The sequence below is a fragment of the Channa argus genome, chromosome 7 (genome assembly GCF_033026475.1).
Source record: "Channa argus isolate prfri chromosome 7, Channa argus male v1.0, whole genome shotgun sequence".
Taxonomy (NCBI): Eukaryota; Metazoa; Chordata; class Actinopteri; order Anabantiformes; family Channidae; genus Channa; species Channa argus.
In genome coordinates, this window is record NC_090203.1 from 12,148,691 (window position 1) to 12,167,432 (window position 18,742).

At 37.6% G+C, this 18,742-nt stretch overlaps 2 protein-coding genes across 4 annotated transcripts in view; both read right to left on the reverse strand.

The window, feature by feature from the left end:
- Positions 1-12,166, reverse strand: part of LOC137130229 (phosphatidylinositol 4-phosphate 5-kinase type-1 alpha-like) — a 13,118-nt gene extending 952 nt beyond the window's left edge. Inside the window, exons 1-17 of one of the 3 annotated variants that reach the window (XM_067510067.1) lie at positions 12,034-12,104; positions 10,257-10,295; positions 9,145-9,179; positions 8,633-8,725; positions 8,286-8,416; positions 8,073-8,190; positions 7,176-7,328; positions 6,724-7,023; positions 5,044-5,279; positions 4,869-4,952; positions 4,721-4,769; positions 3,020-3,104; positions 2,737-2,907; positions 2,476-2,608; positions 2,327-2,389; positions 2,099-2,198; positions 1-1,984 (exon numbers count right to left, since the gene is read on the reverse strand). The exon at positions 1-1,984 is cut by the window's left edge and continues 952 nt beyond it. In XM_067510067.1, coding sequence (XP_067366168.1) covers positions 2,102-2,198; positions 2,327-2,389; positions 2,476-2,608; positions 2,737-2,907; positions 3,020-3,104; positions 4,721-4,769; positions 4,869-4,952; positions 5,044-5,279; positions 6,724-7,023; positions 7,176-7,328; positions 8,073-8,190; positions 8,286-8,416; positions 8,633-8,725; positions 9,145-9,179; positions 10,257-10,295; positions 12,034-12,079 — 1,833 coding nt within the window. In that variant the 5' untranslated portion in view covers positions 12,080-12,104 and the 3' untranslated portion in view covers positions 1-1,984; positions 2,099-2,101. Of the gene's footprint in view, positions 1,985-2,098; positions 2,199-2,326; positions 2,390-2,473; positions 2,609-2,724; positions 2,908-3,019; positions 3,105-4,720; positions 4,770-4,868; positions 4,953-5,043; positions 5,280-6,723; positions 7,024-7,175; positions 7,329-8,072; positions 8,191-8,285; positions 8,417-8,632; positions 8,726-9,144; positions 9,180-10,256; positions 10,296-12,033 lie in introns of those variants that run through there. The other 2 variants (XM_067510068.1, XM_067510069.1) reach the window with 2 other exon arrangements.
- A 656-nt stretch (positions 12,167-12,822) lies between these two features.
- LOC137130230 (extracellular matrix protein 1-like) lies at positions 12,823-18,398 on the reverse strand. Its single transcript, XM_067510070.1, has 10 exons — positions 18,179-18,398; positions 17,633-17,677; positions 17,186-17,227; positions 17,031-17,063; positions 16,653-16,921; positions 15,737-15,948; positions 14,544-14,784; positions 14,259-14,458; positions 13,917-13,992; positions 12,823-13,794 (listed from the first exon to the last, which is right to left on the reverse strand). Exons 1-10 carry the CDS (start codon positions 18,246-18,248, stop codon positions 13,630-13,632), a joined length of 1,353 nt encoding a protein of 450 aa, XP_067366171.1. The 5' UTR covers positions 18,249-18,398; the 3' UTR covers positions 12,823-13,629.
- Between the last annotated feature and the right edge of the window lie 344 nt (positions 18,399-18,742).

Consider the following 18,742-nt stretch of genomic DNA (forward strand, 5'->3'; position numbering starts at 1 on the left):
AATGTCTCAGGACACAAAATAAACAAATTCTTCAATAAGGAAAAAGAACTCCTTACAAGGACTAAATTTATGTCAGATACAGCCCATCAGACATGAAATTATTTAGGACGTCCAGTTTAAGAAAAAAATATTAAAACACAGGTCAACCCAGTGTTATTACCAGTCCATGTACATATCCAAGAATGTGTAATGTAATTTTCATATTAACTGTGCTGAATCCTGAATATTTACAGGAACTCCCAACTCTTTTCTTTGGTGCCACGACCTGCTTTATAATACAAGACTCTGTCCTGAATCCTCAACTGTGCATTGATAAACATGTGTAATGTTTCTTCTTTTTATTAACTCACATTTCCTCCTTCCCGTCCTCTGCTGCATAGACTGCACGTGACCAACAAATCAGAACAATAATTTATTGTGACGAGGTGTAAGATGTTATAATTAGTAGTGATTTAAATTTCTCTTTAAGAGATATTTTGTGGTGTAAAGGGTTCCAGCCAAGCAACCTCTAAAGCTTGTTTAGTGCACTAAACAATAAGCCTACATACTAAAACTAAAATGTACACATGGTTAGTAATATTGGTCCAAGAGTAGATGTGGGCGGGTGTCATTTCTGTAACCAGCAGAAATGAATACTAAGAAACCAGACATACTTATTGTCTTATGTCAGTAGAGTTAAAGGTTTTGCTGAGATGATGAACAAAAGTGACTCAACATTCACATAACAAAAGGGATAGTGCTAGTGTTTGCATTAAAACATGAAATTTCATTAAACCTTACAACTGTTGGTTGGTCCAGACAAACGGCAGTTTCATGTCAACTGTAGTGATAAAAGCATGTTTCTCTGTGTGACTACAACACTAACCTGCAAAAAAAAATGTCAGTTATAAATCCCATGTTAGATGAGGGACACGCTTGTAAAGCCACAGACATGACAATGGAGAGTAGATTGAAATAATTCCAAACTGATAACTTAAATACATGTGATGGCAGCTTTTTTGTTTTCATTTGTACTTCAGCATATAAGGTCACATCAGAAGGGGAGATCTTTAGGGTTGTACAAATGTGTTCTGCCATGTTAAAAAGACACATTCTGTATAAGAAAAACATGTACATTCAGCCGTGGCAAGGTCTACTTTAACATTTGCAGCACCACTGTGGCTTCCAGCAGAATAACTTATAACAAAACATGAAATATTAATGTATCAATATTGTTCAACCCCTTTCTTTACCATTTTTAAATCTGACTTAGAATATGTATGTTCACAATCAGTAAAAAGCAATGCATACATGATCTCAGGGTAAACAGCAGCAAGTATAAATTTAAAAAATTACCACTGACTACTCTGAGTATCCCCTTCCTACTCTAAGAGGTGTACTGGGGAAATGGGTGTACGCAAACAGTAATACTAGAGAGTGAGTCATGGAAATGTGAACCCACTTACATTCTGCATGAACACTCAGGAAAATATTCACTATGGCTAAAAGCAGGCTATGCGCATCATGTGCACTTAAATGTGTGTCTGTTCCTGCTGAACAGCTGCCTATGCCCACTCACTTCTCTTCATGGTGTAAAAAATAGGCACGACGACTGGCTCTTCATAGAGAATCTGACTGCCTTCACCATCCACTGGTGACTGCTGGTTTTTTAAAAAAACTATCAATTATTTTGCTTACTATGCCAATTCGGTCATGCCATTTAAAAGAAAATGGGGTCTTGGGGCAGACAGAAACAACTTTGTGTACACAGTGCTAATGGCTGAAAAAAACTAAAGCCTACCATCACTGCTTTTGTTATTGTCACAACCTTGACTGCGCCTCCCTGCTTCATGCAATAATCTCTGTAAATACTGTATGTGTGAGAACAGAGGTGCAACAGACAGTCTGGAACAGATGGTGACTTTTACTCTTTTTCCTTGCTTCAGCCCACCTCAACTTGTCCCCAAATGTTTCATCTGGAGATGGCATTGTGTTATTTTCTTTACTGTGAAGACAAAATGCAAAGATTATGGAAGATTTAAGGAAAGGTACTACTTATTCTAAAATAAATGTGGAAATAATATTCAGCTAGATATGTTTAATAAAATTTTAGGCTTACAAATCAAATGTTGGTTTCTGGGACGATGTCAGACAGTGAAACTACATCTTCATTTCCAGACAGGTTGCTGGAGTTATCTGCAGCCCCTTCTGCACCCAAACTGACAAAGAAAAGGCAAATTATGAGACATGACTCATGAATAAACCAAATGGGGAAAAAAAACAAAAAACATGCTTGTAACAGTATGACGAGAATGTTATTGTATGACCAATCACTGTCTTGTTTTACTTGTGAGAAGCACCCTGGTCATGGTCTGGGTTTGCTGATTTGTGCACTTCCACTCCTACAGACCTACAGTAAACATTAAAAGCAAAGAAAATTAAAACACAGTGTAAAAGTGAATTGAAAGCATAAAGGTAATGTATTATTGTCTTTACCGTAGTGGTGGTGAAGTGGAGGCCACTTCTGTACTGCCTAGTGACGAGGTGGACAGATTAGCCTCACAGTAAGCATGGTTGTCTACCAGTGGAGATGTCCTTGGAACAAGATCTGGCTTGTCTGTGTGCACACCTGGGAACAAACAATCAATAAGAAGCTGAATGATTGCAAAGCTTAACACCATTGTCATCAAGCTAAACACAGCTAAGAGGTGGTGGTTTAGAAACAATGAACAATTTCTTATTTGCCTCAGTTCTTACCACCGTCAGCCTCTGATTCTGTGCTTTTAAAGTGGCTGTTGTAGAGCAGTCTGGAGTCAGCAGATGATTGTCCTGTGGCATGGGAGAGAGGGATGGGTGCTCCCAGGGTGGGGGCCCTCCTAAGCCCTCCCTGACCTCCACCACGGCTTTTTTTAGATGGTGATGGTTTTACTGAAGACAGTGGATATGAAAAGTTAAGCAAATAGGATTAATATGCTGTCAGGGAATCTGGATATTATCAAGTAAATTAATTAAAAAATAAAAAACAGATAGGCATACTCACATGGAATTTTCCTGAACACCGTGCTACACATGAATTGCTGGAAACGGTCTGCATAGAATCCAGGTCTGTGAACTGAAACAGTGTCCTAAAAAATAGCATGTTCATATTTGTTTCAGTATTAATTTAACAAAATCAATTAAAAAAGAAAATTCCATTGTGCAACAAGCCTTTTTCTTTCTTAAACATTCTTTTTAAACTTTACTCAGCGATTAATTTCAAGAAGATTTTACATGTCAGTCAAGGAAGCTGTTGAGTCTGGTTGGCATTTTTGTTGTAATTATAATTTTTACTCTTTAAAACTCTCTGCTGGATATCAAACTTTGATAATTTTATTTTGAGACACCAACCAAACTGCCGATCATGTACTAACAAATGCTTCATTCGATACCAAAGTTTCATACCTGAACAGGGCTCTTTAGTGTGAATGTGTCACATGTGCGACTAAAAGTTTGAATATGTGAATGTAAAAAAATGTTTGGGTGTGCAGGTGTGACTCCAAGTAGGAATGCTAACTGATTCTCAGCTGAAAACAAATTTATAGTTTTAATGATGCAGTTTTTCATCTCTGCATCTGTGTGGCAAAGGGTGAAGCTGATCCCCACACAAAGCGGTGAATAAGTGTTGAGCTGCAGGAAGAGACATGCAGCTGTGCTGAGGCCAACCACACAACATCTATGCTCATGCAAATAAGCTCTCAGAGTCAATCAAATATTAAGAGATAATATTAGATGTATAAAAAATTTTTTTAAAGATCCATTAAAAGAATGAACAAGCAAATTCAGCTTACCGTGTGGTATCTGTCGCTATATGTTAACATGGTAAGCTTATTTGCTGATCACTATAAATACAGTAAAATGAGAGCTGTAAGTACAATAAGGTTTAGCCTAACATAGTATCTTAAAGTTAAGTTGTTTGGACTGGGGGAGGTTTTGTCTCTTAGGGCACTCTATCAGAGAGAGAAAGACCACCAGAGGTTGATCTGTTTGAGACACTGTGGTAAATTAGGCTGAGCAGCTCTCATTTTACCATGCTCTTAGCAAGCTTGTTTACCAAACTATTATTGCTTTGCTGCAGGTTTTTAGCATGTTTAATGAGTGTTTTATACTCTATTAACTTATACTCCCAGAGCTTATTAGGCGATAGGAGGCAAGCATAACATTAACCATTGCTGACCTGAGTGTCTCAGCTGGACTCTTTCTGTCCTCTTCGTGACCTGTCACTGTGTGTGTACCATAGAGCTCCACCCTCGGCCACAGAGAGCTCACAGAAAGAGGGAATACTCCACCATTAACACCATGACTATATCTTCAGATGTGCTAAACTGACTCACAGCTTTCTTCAAGTGCCAATAAAATGCTGCGACTCAGTCAGCATTCTCACTTGGGAGTCGCACCAACTGCTCAAACAATTTGTTTACGCTCACAATCTGTTTTAGTTGCATATGTGAAACGCTCCAACTATCAAGCCCTGCTCAAGTATTACATTTTGGTAATACGGACAAGGCATTTTTCAATACTCAACAGGATCAAAGCAGTTAGTTCAACACAAAAAAAGTATCAAAGTTCAATACCTAGCGCTAAACATTTTCTTAATATTGTTTGTTAATAATGTTATTTTAAGTCCACTAAATCATCCTACTCTGAACCATTTTGACCACTTTCACTGCTTACTGATCTTTTCTTTTTCTTAGTCTCTTCTTACCCCATCATGGACCAAGGCCTTCCATGAGTGCTCCAATTTTTTAATGAACCTTAATAATGGGAAATAGAAAATAATATTCAGCCATTTATATAAATGGATATGTGTTCACGAATTAAGCATGAAGAACTCATTTGGCCATTCTTTAGACCTGTAGGACTGGAGAATATCAATGATGCCTATGTAGATCAGCAACCTCTCTCCTTTGCTACTACGAGCTGGAATACCCCCCATGCTGGAAGGAAAAAAACAGATCATTTAATTGCCAAATCCCTATCACAGATTAAATTTACTTTGCTTGTGCACAACTTAACATTATCACTCACTGGTCTTCTGAATCCAAAGCTTCCTTTCCTCGAGCTTCGCCCTGGATAGACTCCATAGCTGTACAGTACAGACTTTTCTGGGCCTGAGGCCGGCGCTGATCTGGAGTCACAGCTCCCTCTGACCCCCCAATGTCCCCCGAAGGGCCCCCAGCGCGCTCTCGCTCTCGACTGGCCTGGACCATGTTGTGGATGCCCATTAGAAGACTGTAATCCATAATCTTGAAACTCTGCAAAAGCTACATAAAACATACAAAAAGAAGGAGTTGACCTTCTCACTGATAAAACTGCATGAAACTAGAAGTTTAGTTTTTCATTTGAAGTTAAAACAACACATCAATATAATGGGAGGCAATACAACTCTATATGAGGGACACGATTCAATTTGGATTTGTCATGGGGTAACCTTAATTTGATAGTTCCAATTCCATATATACCAATCAGGAATAACATTCTGATCACCTGTGCAAGTTAATGGAATCCAATAAAGTGGCTCTGCCATGAATTTTACTTTTACAAGGTTATAATTTCTCAGTTGTTAGGTTGAAACTGTGAGAAAGGTGAAAATTTTACTATGGGTAATTATTGAGGTCAAAGTGGATAACGGAGTCATACGGGAGTGCATCATAAGAGGAGGTGGTTCTAATGTTTTGGCCAGCTAATTATTTTAAACTGAGTTGTCATAATGTTATGCCTGATCTATACATCATGCTGGTTTAGACCTGCATTGTTGTCAATGAATCTTAAAATTAGGGTACAGAAATGAAACAAAGATCAACAATATTGTTTGGTGTTATTTTGGTCACCAAATAGATGATATGGAGACCCTCTCCTCTGAATTGTTCAGCTTTCCTGACAGACTGATAAAAATTATTTCAAAACACACTGAAATCCTGTGTTAACTGAAATTATCAAAGCCATCACAAACAGTCTATTCCCAGAATAGAATAGAAGGAGAAATTCTGGAGTGAGTTAGATGAAGTTATGGAGAGCTTCCTTAGATGTGTAAAAATGGTGATTGGTGCAGATTTTAATGTACATGTTGGTGAAAGGAACAAAGAAGAAAGTGGCAGGCAGTTTTGGTCTTCAGGGCAGGAACACTGAAGGACAGATGGCGTTTATCCAAAAGAGGCAGGAACATAGGGTGTGACATAAGAGTGGAGGTAGAGGTGCTCAGGTGGACTACATCTTGTGTCGACGTTGTAATCTAAAAGAGATTAGTGACTGTAAAGAATTTTTAGGGGAGAGTGTAGCCAGGATGGTGGTGTGTAAAATGAATTGTGGTGAGGAAGATGAAGAGGACTTAGGCAGAGCAGAAGGTGAAGTGGTGGAAGTTGAAAAAGGAAGAATGTTATGTAGTTTTCAGGGAGGAGCTGAGACAGGCTCTGGGTGGTCAGGAGGGGCTTCCAGATGACTGGACCACTACAGCTAATGTGATTAGGGAGACAGGTAGTAGGGTCCTCGGTGCGTCATTGGGAAAGATGAAAGTGGAAAAGGATAGGGTTAGATGGGAGGCAGATGATTTGCTAATGTGACCCCTGAAAGGGAACAGCCTAAAGGAAAAGAAGAAGAGTTCAAAGGTGTCTTGTGATTTCATGTGTGCTGAGAGGCTTGAAACCATGGTGAATGAAAAAACAAACTGCAAAAACCAATCAGACAATGAAACACATATGTGTAACTCACCAAGCAATCTCTCTGTATAGTCTTGCATAGGGCATTGTAGTTGTCTGATTCCAGCATCACACCATCAGGCAAGTCCTGGATAAAGTCTAAGTCTTTGTAAGTGGGCACAGCCTTTTCTCTTTCTTTAGGGGATGCACGTCTCTTATAGGTGGAGCCCTTCAGGTCATATTTAAGGTGCATGGGGATGATCCGAGGCAGAAGATTGTTCATCACTACAATACGGATGTTCTTGCCTCCGGCCTGAACGCAATATAGTCCGTAGAACTTGGGCAGCAAGGTGCGCTTGTTTTGATTAATATTCTGGAGGAAAGTAGAAATATGAAAAATAAATTAGATATTTGATCTTTAAAACTTTCATTTAAGAGTCCTTGTCTTAGCATAATTATAGTTACTACAAAATATCATCACTCATATGAAACACACTCCCACTTGTTTACTCCATCCAGTCTCACCATGAAGTATCCAGGTAGGAGTTTCTGAAGGAATTCAGCCTCTTTGTGTTGAACAGTTTTAATGATGAATTCATCATCACTGGAGACATAGAAGAGGGACCCACTGGCTCCAGAGTTAGACAGCTCTATCAGTGGCTCGTTACACAAAGAATACTTCAGGGGGAAGAGGACATTGCATTAATATCCATTCAATATAGAGAACATATGCCGTCACAACTAATAACTAAGTTACCCCAATCAGGGGTTTTAAAATCGGGGGTCATGTGAGGATCTTGCAAGAGCTTTCTGTGAAAGGTGCTCAAGTAAACTATTGGAAAACTCACAAGATTGTTTTTTTGTTTTGTTTTGAGATAAGAGCACTTAATAAGTGATTACTTACAGCTGCTCTAGACAAGGTAACAGAGTTCAATGCAATTATAGCTATTTAAAATTGGTACAAAGCAAAAAAGTCAAAGTACTCACAGTAGAAGCCAACCAGAAATATAAGGTAAAACTGGAAGCCACTGTTAGCACTCAAAACAGGCTTGTAAAAAAGGCAAAACCACTGAATTACACTGTTTTAAAGACCACAGGGTCAGTGGTTCGATCCCCGGGCCTGGCTATATGTCGAGGTCTCTGGGCAAGACACTGAATCCCTAACAGCCCATTCCCCTCCCCAGCTGTGCAGTGCCGGTTCAAGCCCAGTAGAAATTGGGGAGGGTTGGGTCAGGAAGAGCATCCAGCGTAAAAAAAAAAAAAAAAAAAATGTGCCAAATGAACATGCGGACATTGATCCGCTGTTGCGACCCTGAAGTCACGGGATAAGCCGAAAGGACAAAAAAAACAAAACAAAAAAAACAAAACAACCACACTACAAATATGGTAACAGCAACTAAAGAAGATGGCATGAGTACTGACCAGGTAGTCATCTGGCCGAATGCCAAAGAGTTCTCTGAAGTAGCGAAAAGCAATAGGAGCGTAAGTCTTAAAACGAAAGTCACTGTAGTGATGAGCAGGAGTCAGGTTACTGCCCTCGCTGAAAATGAGAGAGAAACAAAAAGACAATGAAACTACACAACATAATATTTCTTGTTTTACTATAATCATTCAAATATGACTTTTGATACCCACCCGGGGAAGAAGATGCTTTCAACCACTACAAAATCCTGCATGAGAACATCCCTCTCCGCTTTTTGGCTTAAGCTACCAACTGTGTGAGCAATACCCAATTGGATTGCACCTTTTAATGCAGATGACGTGGTCTAAACAAGTCAGAGAGGAACAGGCAGAGTCAGCAGTACAACAAACAGCATTTCATCCCTGTGACTTCTGCTGTTTCACTTACTATTTTTGGGCATCTAGTGAAAATAATTCCCAAACTAAAATTAGAAAGCGGGTGGCTGTGTACACTGGTCCTTCTCCACTTTTCAATGCTGCTGTCAACAAACCAGTGTTACTGCCCACTGCACCATTCTAACCTTTTTATAGGTAGTCTCTCCTGTTGTGGTCTCAACACCACGGTGTCCAATGGTCTTCTTCATAGTCTGAGTTGTGCCCGAAGACCCGGGCATCTGAGGAGAAGGGCCAAATAGAAAAAACACTTAAATAAGGCCTCATACTTGTGAGCACAGAAGAAGAAGTTGGCAGTGTATAAGTTTTAGGCTATTTTTAAATTACTTCTAATATAAGCAATCATTAGCTTGATATAGAAGTTGTAGTAACATCATTGTGGCATTATAGTTATTTCCACGGGTACTGAAAATATACCCTTTTCGACAATACAAAAACTTTTTAGGGCATTTATAATGTTATCACAGAGCGTATACAAGAACATGAAAAAAGCTTTTGATGTCCTGCTTGAATTAATGAGAGCATAAACTCTCTAAAACTGTTCTCGTTTAATCCTCAGAGTTGACTAGATATGCATTACTTACGGCCGTGCTTAATATAGATTTTGTCGGTTCAGTGAGACAATTTCTATTGTCCTTACCTCTGAAGGGGTCATTTTCCGAATGCTGCTGGTTCCTAAATACAAAAAGCAAGTTAATTAGTAATTTGTAACATTGCAAACTTTAAGTGGAAGAATATGCTAATCAATGTTTGAGAAACTCTCTGCTGGTTAATTATCAGTGCTATTTCTAGCACTGGCTAATAAATATAGCACCACTGATGAGAGAAGAACTATATGTAGTTAGTTGCTAAACATTACTCCAATACCAACAGCTTTCTCTGAACTGGAACTACCTCTCCCCTGAGCTAGCTGCCCCAGATTTATCTGGTCCCTGAGGATGTCTACAACTCCTTTCAAAAAAATTGTACCATTTCTATTTTTTTCTTTAACAGCCTACTTTGTGTTTCACAGTAACTTTACTTTGATCATTTTTACTATGTTCAATATGCTAACATTATGAACACATAATGCTTGCAACACCACCACCAAAAAAAGACTTAAATATGTTAAGATGTACTTTCATATCGTGAAAGTAGAACACTTTTCTGATAGGACTTTGCTTTGATGTTTTCTCCTTGACTTAGATTCTTGTTTGCCTTGTACCTCACTTGTAAGTCGCTTTGAATAAAAGCGTCTGCTAAATGACTAAATGTAAATGTGTAGCATTTATTGGCCGGATAACCAATCATAAGGACACATAGGTCAGAAAAATAAACAGAAAAATAAAAAGAAACAAAATCAACACAATTACCTCTGTCTTTACATAAACTTGCTGTTAAAACCTACTATCTCACCCACACTGTAAGCCTGTAACCAATGGCAACATCTACTTCAATGTTGCAGTGTCAAAGGTCAGCATAGATACTAAAAAAATGTTAAAAAGACAATTTATTTGTAGTAACAATTCTGTGTGCCACATCTACACACAGAAGATTTAATATAATGAAAGGTGGGAGAGTTAATATACCAAAATCACAAATTCCATCCATGCATCTCTTCTTAGTTAACAGGGATACACTGCAATCCACCAGGAGCAGAGAACATCGTTGTGCCCACATTCCTCTCATTATGTAAAACAACACACTATCATCACTACTCATGCAGTTTCTGCTCACACACGCAGAAACACTCACGCACACCCATGCAGATACCTCGCTGTAATGCTCTCCTCCAAAACCAAGTCCTAATATCTGTAGAGCAGGATATCGTCAGCTTAAATGGCTAAACCAAGTAAATGAGAAATACTGAACAAATTTAAAGCATGATTGTATATACAGTATGTCCAAGAAAATATGTTTCCTTCAGCATGGAAGCCAATTACGTGACTAAATCACAAAAATATTCAAAACTATTTTGGTAACTGAGTGATAATTTTCAAGCAACAAACTCTTCTGGTCCTAACATTCTTCATTAAAGATCTTCTGCTTTTCTGTTATTATACATTATAGTTAACTGTTTGTGGATATCTGAAGTATATGGATGGATGGAATGCATTTGGTATTATTTTGTCATTTTATTTAGGGTAGGAATTAAACTAATAATTACCAGATGAATTAAGCATGTCAGTGTAGGGCCTTGTGACAATAGGAAAACCATCTGTGCCCTAAACAACTCCCTGCAAGCCCAGTTTGCAAGGCAATAATATAGGACATTGGTGTTTTGTTAATATCATGATCTGCCTACGTAGAGTGTATAATTATATTGGTTTTTGGTTAAATTAGGAAACAAGGCCAATAAAGACTAATACAGAACAGACATTACTGTCATTCAAGTGTCTGTGATGGTTAAACAGAATTTGTATTTGTATAGTCTCAGGCTCTTAGCCATCTGGAAGCCACAGGACTGTACTCTGTTTTTAAATCCCTAATTTAAACCGGGTAGCTTTTGTGAGAAGAGCAACTTCTCTCTACATAGGGAACATATGCACAAGTGAAGAACAACTAAATAGATCAGCAAGCTGCAACAGCTCCCTAATTTGTGCTAATGCTATCATTTAAAACAACATTGTTTTAAATGTCTGACAGCATTTAACTACCAACCACCTGCCAATGAGAACAGATAAAGAGGAGATAATGAGCAATACATATGCAACAATCTCAAATGAAGGTTCCTAGACAAAGCTTTGACTAGCTGAGCAGAGAGAGCAGAATAAATGACGTCTGTTCAATCTGCAGCTGTGCATGATAATCGTGTCATTAAGTAAAATATTATAGGAAACTAATAAAGTCAGTTATTTGATTTGATAGCACCTCTCCTACGCTAACTGGCGGAAGGCTGTTGTTTAGAGTATTACATGTAGAGTAAATTCGCTTGCTAACTTTACCACAAACCTAAAGCGACAGAACAAGAGGAGATGGAATGGTAACGCTATAGAAAGCAAGGAAAAAGGAAAGGTAACGGTTGGGCTACTGTAAAGGTCTTATGGAAGGATAAACCCACTTGAAGCAAGGAAAGAACACGTCTCATTCATGCGTTCAAAAACAAAAGCCTAAACCATTTTAGCTCTGCATATAGCTAGCTAACTCATTAGCATAAAAAACCGTTATTGAAATTAACGGTTTGATGACACTTTGGCCAACGTGGTCCCACGAAATTTCTTTTCGTGGTTACATATACATTCAAAAATACACATATATTACACATTTGAATACATATTGTGGTAGACTGTCCCTAACGTTTTGTGCCATTAACAATAACAACTAAAATTAAGGTTAATTATCAAAGCAGCTAGATATGCTAGCATTAGCCGCTGCTGGGTTTATTTGTTAGGTTGAAAGCCTCGACGCTAATTGGATAGCTAATAGGCTAACCGGGGCATGATAAAGCCATAGCCACATCACATCACTTTCATCGCTACAAAATGTTACACAGATCAGTTTGTATATTTGCTCCAGGACAACAAAAGCGAAGGGTCAACAAACTGATTACCTGTCGGGGCAGTAGAACCCGAGTCTGCTGTTCCAGCAGTCGCCATTATGATTTGACTGTTCACATCACAAACAGCGTCTACAGTGGTTGCTCATGTCGCAGCAGCACCACAGCGCCCCCGCTGGACTGCAGGAGAACTTTCTCACTGTTCCTGTAATAACAAACGCACAATGAAGGGCCACGGCATTAACGCCGCCTGTTGGGTTTGCGAGGGCATGTGCACCGGTCTCAGCAGGCTTCGAAGCACTGTTTTCCCATGACACCTGTCGATGATGACCAGCATTGAATTTTATAATAGCTTATAATATTTATGGAGTTTCTTCGGTGTTATTTATAATATCAGAGAGCAGTGCTGTTAACACATGGTTAACACCACCTGACAGAAAAAACTCTAAAATATATGTTACAAATTACGATTGTTGATATTTTGTTCTCATACTCTCTGGAATGCTGAAATACTTAGAAGATATTGAATAGCTACAAAATGCATGAGACACTTGTTTGAATATGAACTGCAAATGACTTTATATTATATTTAGATCCAGTTTTACACCCCTGTTCTTTTTCATTTTCTTTCTTTTTTTATTTTTTAGTTACAATTAATCCTTATTACCTTTATTTTTATTATATTATATGTGGTGTTTTAATGTCTCCTTTTAAGTTCTTCCATTTACTATGCTGTCTGCTTTATGTATAAAACACATTATTTAAGTGTTACAAAATGCGTGTCCTATATTAGAATGACTTTGTGTCATGTTTATGATGTTAAATGAAAGAATAACATTTGAGTAGAAAACCAAGTAACATTGATTTATTTGTTAGCTAGAATCAAAGGCTGATTATCATTTGGTGCCAATTGCAAGATGTGAAAAGGTATCCTAAAATACTGTATTTTCAGAAACATCACATTTCAAAGTTCTTAAAGAATATATAACTGCAATCACTGATAATTATATAACAAATGTTTAGTAGAAAAAAAATGGTATAAAATACTCTATGAGAAGGTAAGATTCTGACCTTTATTAAACAAGTTACATATGCTTTAATTTTCAACTTTAGATTCAACTTCCTTTCTTTTTCACATATTTTGTGTACTTGTGTTGAAATCAAATGTATATACACTTGACAAAACAGTTAATACCTTGCCAAGTTTGTCACATGGTAATAAGTAGTATCAAGCAAGTACGTTTTCAGGACTGAATTCAGCTACATATGATTTTAACCACAAAACAAACTAAAAAGACAAAAAAGAACAAAGTTTACAGCTCCAAAATAATAAAGACAATGCATTCATAATCAAATATCTGAAAAGCCGCCTGTAAAAATAGTGGACCATTGAGACACATACGTTTTTTTCTAAAAACAATAATGAAAATGTGTTTATTTATAAATGTGGTTAAGAGATAGCAAAGTTTATAATCTGATGTTGATTGAGCACAGCACTGGCCGTATGAAGCTTGGTCCCTATTCAGATTGCCTTATGAATTGCCTTGTGCTGTAATAGCTGCTCCTATTCATTGGTTGAAAACATATTTGTTGCTGGTTTACCATCTCCCTTAATGTGCTCAGTAGGGTACGAAGCCAAATGCTAAGGGTTTAAGATATTGGGCACTTTTTCTTCTTCTGGCGAAAGAGACTTTTGAGAGTTTTGGACATACACTGTAGAGTCTCCTGTGCAGGCCCACAGCAACAGCGGCGAACAGCTGGATAACTCCTCCCCTCTCTCCTTGATGAACACATGGACCCTAACATTTCCTCAAGCTAAAGACAGAAAAACAAGAAATATACATTACAAAATCAGAATTACTGGTAATCAGCAGCTAAACTTTACATTTAAAATGAAATGATGTTTTCTGATATTTATAAACTTTGTACTCACTCACCTTTTGCACAGAACAAACTGTCTCATCTTGGTCAGACAGAGGGCAGCATTGGTCCATAAAACTCTGGAGAGGAAACCTACCAAGGAACCAAAAGTACAATCATATCCTTAATATGTGTCATAACATTACTCACAGACTGTTTACACATGTTTAGGGCCATGACAACACTGATGACACTATGTGGCATCATCATATTATAATAGTTAAGCAAAAACATTTCAGATTCTTTTTTTTTTTTGAGTTAAGAAATCATTCAAAATTTCAAAAGGAAAAGAAGAAAGGGAAGAAGAGAATAAAGGAGAAAAGTAAATCGAAGGAGTGATGTGGAAAATAGTGTCTTACATCTTTTTAATGATTTTTTGAGCATCACAGATTTTGTTGAGTGAGAGCTCTCTATTGGCAGAAGTCATATTGTAATATGGGTCTGGAGAGTTTTGCTGGAAACAGTTGTATCGATCATTTGTCCTATCAGCCAAACAACAGGGAACATCCACTCGTCTACCTTTCTTTCCCAAGCAAAATTTGTTTATCTCCTCACGCCACTAAAAACAAAAGGAGAAACCATGATAAGTTTTCAAAAATGTCTAAATTAGGCAAACATTTATGTGTGTGGGTTTCGAGCTTTACCTTCTGATCAGCACAGTCAAGCATACCCTGCTTTTTGCAACACTGTTCAAATCCCTTTTCCATGTGATTAATGGTCTTTGCCTGATGTGCAAGCAATTTATATCCTGAGTCTAGCAGGCATTTCACATTATAGAGAGGGCGAAACATCTGGTTGTGGCACAGTGATTTAATTGTATCAGCAGTGGGTCGTCCAGGAGGAAAGCTGATGACAATTCTCTGGGAAGTAGATGATTTCATTTCCCTGTAAAGCATGAGACTGTAAAGTCAGTATGTGTTTTTTGATATAACCTCATCCTCATCACCCTTTTCTACTTAGTTTGTCTTTGAATTACTCCCTTTCCCTGTTTTTTTGGGATTATTTCTTTAAGCATCCCTGACATTGCCAAAGCTTCACATACATTTGACACAGTTCTTGCAGCACAACACTAAAAGGACATTCCTCACCCAAAACCTTAACCATAACCATTGTTTTACACAAGCAAATCATTATGTTAACGAACAAGCTAACCCTGTTAAAATAAAATGTAAGTCAAATTTCACTAAACCTTTAGCTGTTCTGTCAATAGGACAATGGAGCACTAGCAACTGCAATTAATGTATAGGTACAATTTTTATTTTCCAGTAATACATAAATGCAAAAATTACAGGGAAAATAGAACATTGGTACAGCATAGTACTGTATATTACAGTAAATGTAGAGCAATGTTTTAACAAAGATATTTACTGTGACAACATGCAGCACAAAACCACAGTATCCAAAATTACAACACTACAAATTTCTATTGCCTCACACCTAAGATTCTCCATGACAATACAGCATGGGACGAATCGTCTCATGTCCCTCTCCTGCATGCTACTGCTGATTATCATTTGGTCTAATTGTCTATGATCGTACTATTTCCCATTCCATGTAAAAAAAAAATTGTACTATCTGTGGGACTGACGAATAAACTAGAGTGTCAATTGTTCTTTGTAATAAAAGAACATGTCAATTAGTGCAATGGTACTTATTTATGTGTTTTTAAGGTTTTTTGGACAACAATAGAGCTCTATGCAGCAGATGAACAAGTCATTTTAGACTTTGGTTAATAGGAAAATACTCAGTAGAATAAGTTTATTGGTTTACCATAGGAAAAATGTGAAGAATTGTTGGACATATTCTCAGGGCCTAACCTATTTATTCTCCTGCATACCTCTGGCAAGTGTTGGGATCAAACACAAATTTGTCGGTTGTGGTGGAGGGGAGAGGTGGCACTGGGATCTCCTCTGTTGGCTCGTAGTTTGGGTTTGGGGCATTGTTGTGGAAGCAGTTTAGCCTGTTTCTGCCATTTAGACGGCAGCAGGAATAATGACTAGTCTTTATTGAAAATTCTTCATTGCAGAAGGATTCGATAGACAGCTCCCACTGTAAAGACACAGAAATATCACTTACCGACAGAGTCTTTGATTCAAATCCTTTAATACTGGCATATAGTCTGCATGTCTGCTGCTGCATACTGAGAGAGCAGACCAACTACAATTATGTAGATTATCTTTAACCAAAAATAAAAACAAACATGGTAAGAGGAAGGTATTAAGATTAATTTCATTCTTTATGCAGTGAGGAATTTGGGATAGGTTTTTTGTTTGCCCACTGATGTTCATGCCAAGGCCTGTTTGTTATGTCTGCTTGGGCTGCATACAAGGTTCTTATTAACTGGAATTGCGCAAGGCCCTCAACTTTGTTTCTAATATGCAAGTACCATTATCTCTGCAATGTGACTAATGTTTCATGCCATTTTTAGTATCTGGAGTAAAACAAAAAAAATATAAAAGAAATAATATTGTTTATTGTAGTGTCAGACTATGAGACATTAGGCTTACTACATTACAACTTCAGGACTGATTTAACGTGACTAAAAGCATCCATAACCTTGTTTTCTGTTTGACAGTTCGGGTGGATGAAATTTTATACTGTGCACAATGTGTATGTTAGGACTAGTGGAAAGTAGTAGTAAAAAATCATCAACACAGCAAAATAATACACAGGATACAATCTATACCATATTTGACATTTATACAGAGTAAGAAATTGCTTAATCAGCTGTAGGAGCTGTTGTAAAAACTTACTGCCTGGGTGGTGCAACACAAAGTCACTTCCAGCTCCCATGTTTGTCTCCCTTCACAGCATGTGCTGAAAAAGGACTCTGCCTCATTAACAGCTTTGCCTCTTCGCATCTCTGAACCAAAACCAGATCTGGGAAAGTACGAGTCTGGGTAGCGAGGGCGACGATCTCCATAGAGACAGATGGCTTCAAGATTGTCTGAGGTTGGTCGGCCAAGTGGAAACTTAACAGGATACTGCTCTTTAAAAGAACTGGGATCAAAACTTGGTTGACCTTAGAGGAAAGAATGGGAATTATACTGTGAATATTTAACTGTAGAAGGTGTTGCAGAAAAATTATATACAAATGTAAAAGAAAGTGAAGAAAATAAATAAATACATACTTCCTCTTGGAGTAATTTCGGGTATAAAACCCCCTGAGAGAATAAAAGCAGTATTGTTAGGCAGTACAGGACGGGGCAGAGAAGGAGAGAGACAGACAGAGAGAGGAAACGATAGATAGATAAATATCAAATCAAGTTTATAAGATAAACAGTACCCTTGAGGAGATCTTTTAAGTCCAGCGGTCTCTGCAAAATGGCTGAATCAGGTGTTTGCGTGTATGAAAGATAAATATTGATATTTAGACAATCTTATACAAATAGGTAAACATATACATTACATATACATTATACACACACACACACACTATTATATATATATATATATATATATATATATATATATATATATATATATATATATATATATATATATATATATATATATATATATATATATATATATATATATATATATACACACACACACACAATTTTACAAAAAGGTAAAACATATACATTATATATACAATATATATATATTATATATATATAAGACACTAGTAGTAAGAACTGGCCTTTGGCTAAATGCCAAACTGTTAACATCTGCTGAGATACCAACTGCTCCTTGCAGAGAAACTGCATTAGTATGTGAACAGACATACCTTGTCCAAAGTCAGTAATCTCGCGCTGCTCACACTTGGGTTCGTCTGGAATATTATGCACAAAAAGGTCAGAAAGAAAAATTAAGCCAGGGAAAGTCTTGCAAAACTATATTGGTTCGTTATGCAGCTACAGATCACAGTGGGAGACAGCGAGGAGTGGAAGAAAATTCATACTGTTTACATAAATATTAGTAGCAAAACTACACGAGAAATCTGCTGCATTGTAAATTCACTTTAACTAAAAGCTTGTGTTGTATTTTCACATTAGTAAAATTACACATACTTGCAATGTTACAGACTTTAAAGTTTAATTTTCTAAAGGTTTGGCTAATGTTTCATTGTTATTTTAGAAATTGGACTTGCTTACATTCCCCCGCTGGAGACATCCAAAGAGACATTTTGAAGGTTTTTGAAAGTATGTGTGTTTACGGGCGGGATAAACTTAGGATTGTTACTACGAACAAACATGGAGCCTGACAATCAGCAAAGAAGCAAACAACAATTTCTGTCATGACTAGAACAAAAGGGAGAAGAAACAATACCAACCTCCGGATGCAGAACTCAGTAAAACCAGGACGAATGTGCTGCAGCAAACTAAATGCCAAGACGAACCCATTTCTACTATGTTCGTCTCTGTCCAGCTCCGCGTCTCCTGCTCCCGCTGCTGTGGTTTTTACTGTCCTGGCGGAGCAGAGGCCGCCCAGGAAATTACGTTTAGAGACGCAGAGGCAGACAGGGACAGACAGGGACAGACAAGCTGCCGGCAGCTGCTATCCGCCTACATGAGGACAAACCGTTTGTCGATTTTTCTTTTTTTTAATACGTGTTATGGTTGTTGTGTGCTTTCAAGGGTGAAATGAGGGAAAAGAGGGAGTGGAGGGATTTTTGAAAAATGACTCATAGATGATTCGTTCAAATCCTGGCAAATGCTCCATGATCCTTTTCCAAAATCATAACACTTGAACGCATTCTTATTTTAAGTTTAGGATTAATTGTTTTGCATGTAATCTCAGTTTGGAGAGAAACAAATTAAAAAGTAAATCTTTATTAGTTTGAAAACAACACAAAAACCTATATTGGACATCCAACTGAAGTTATAGGCTCAGTAAT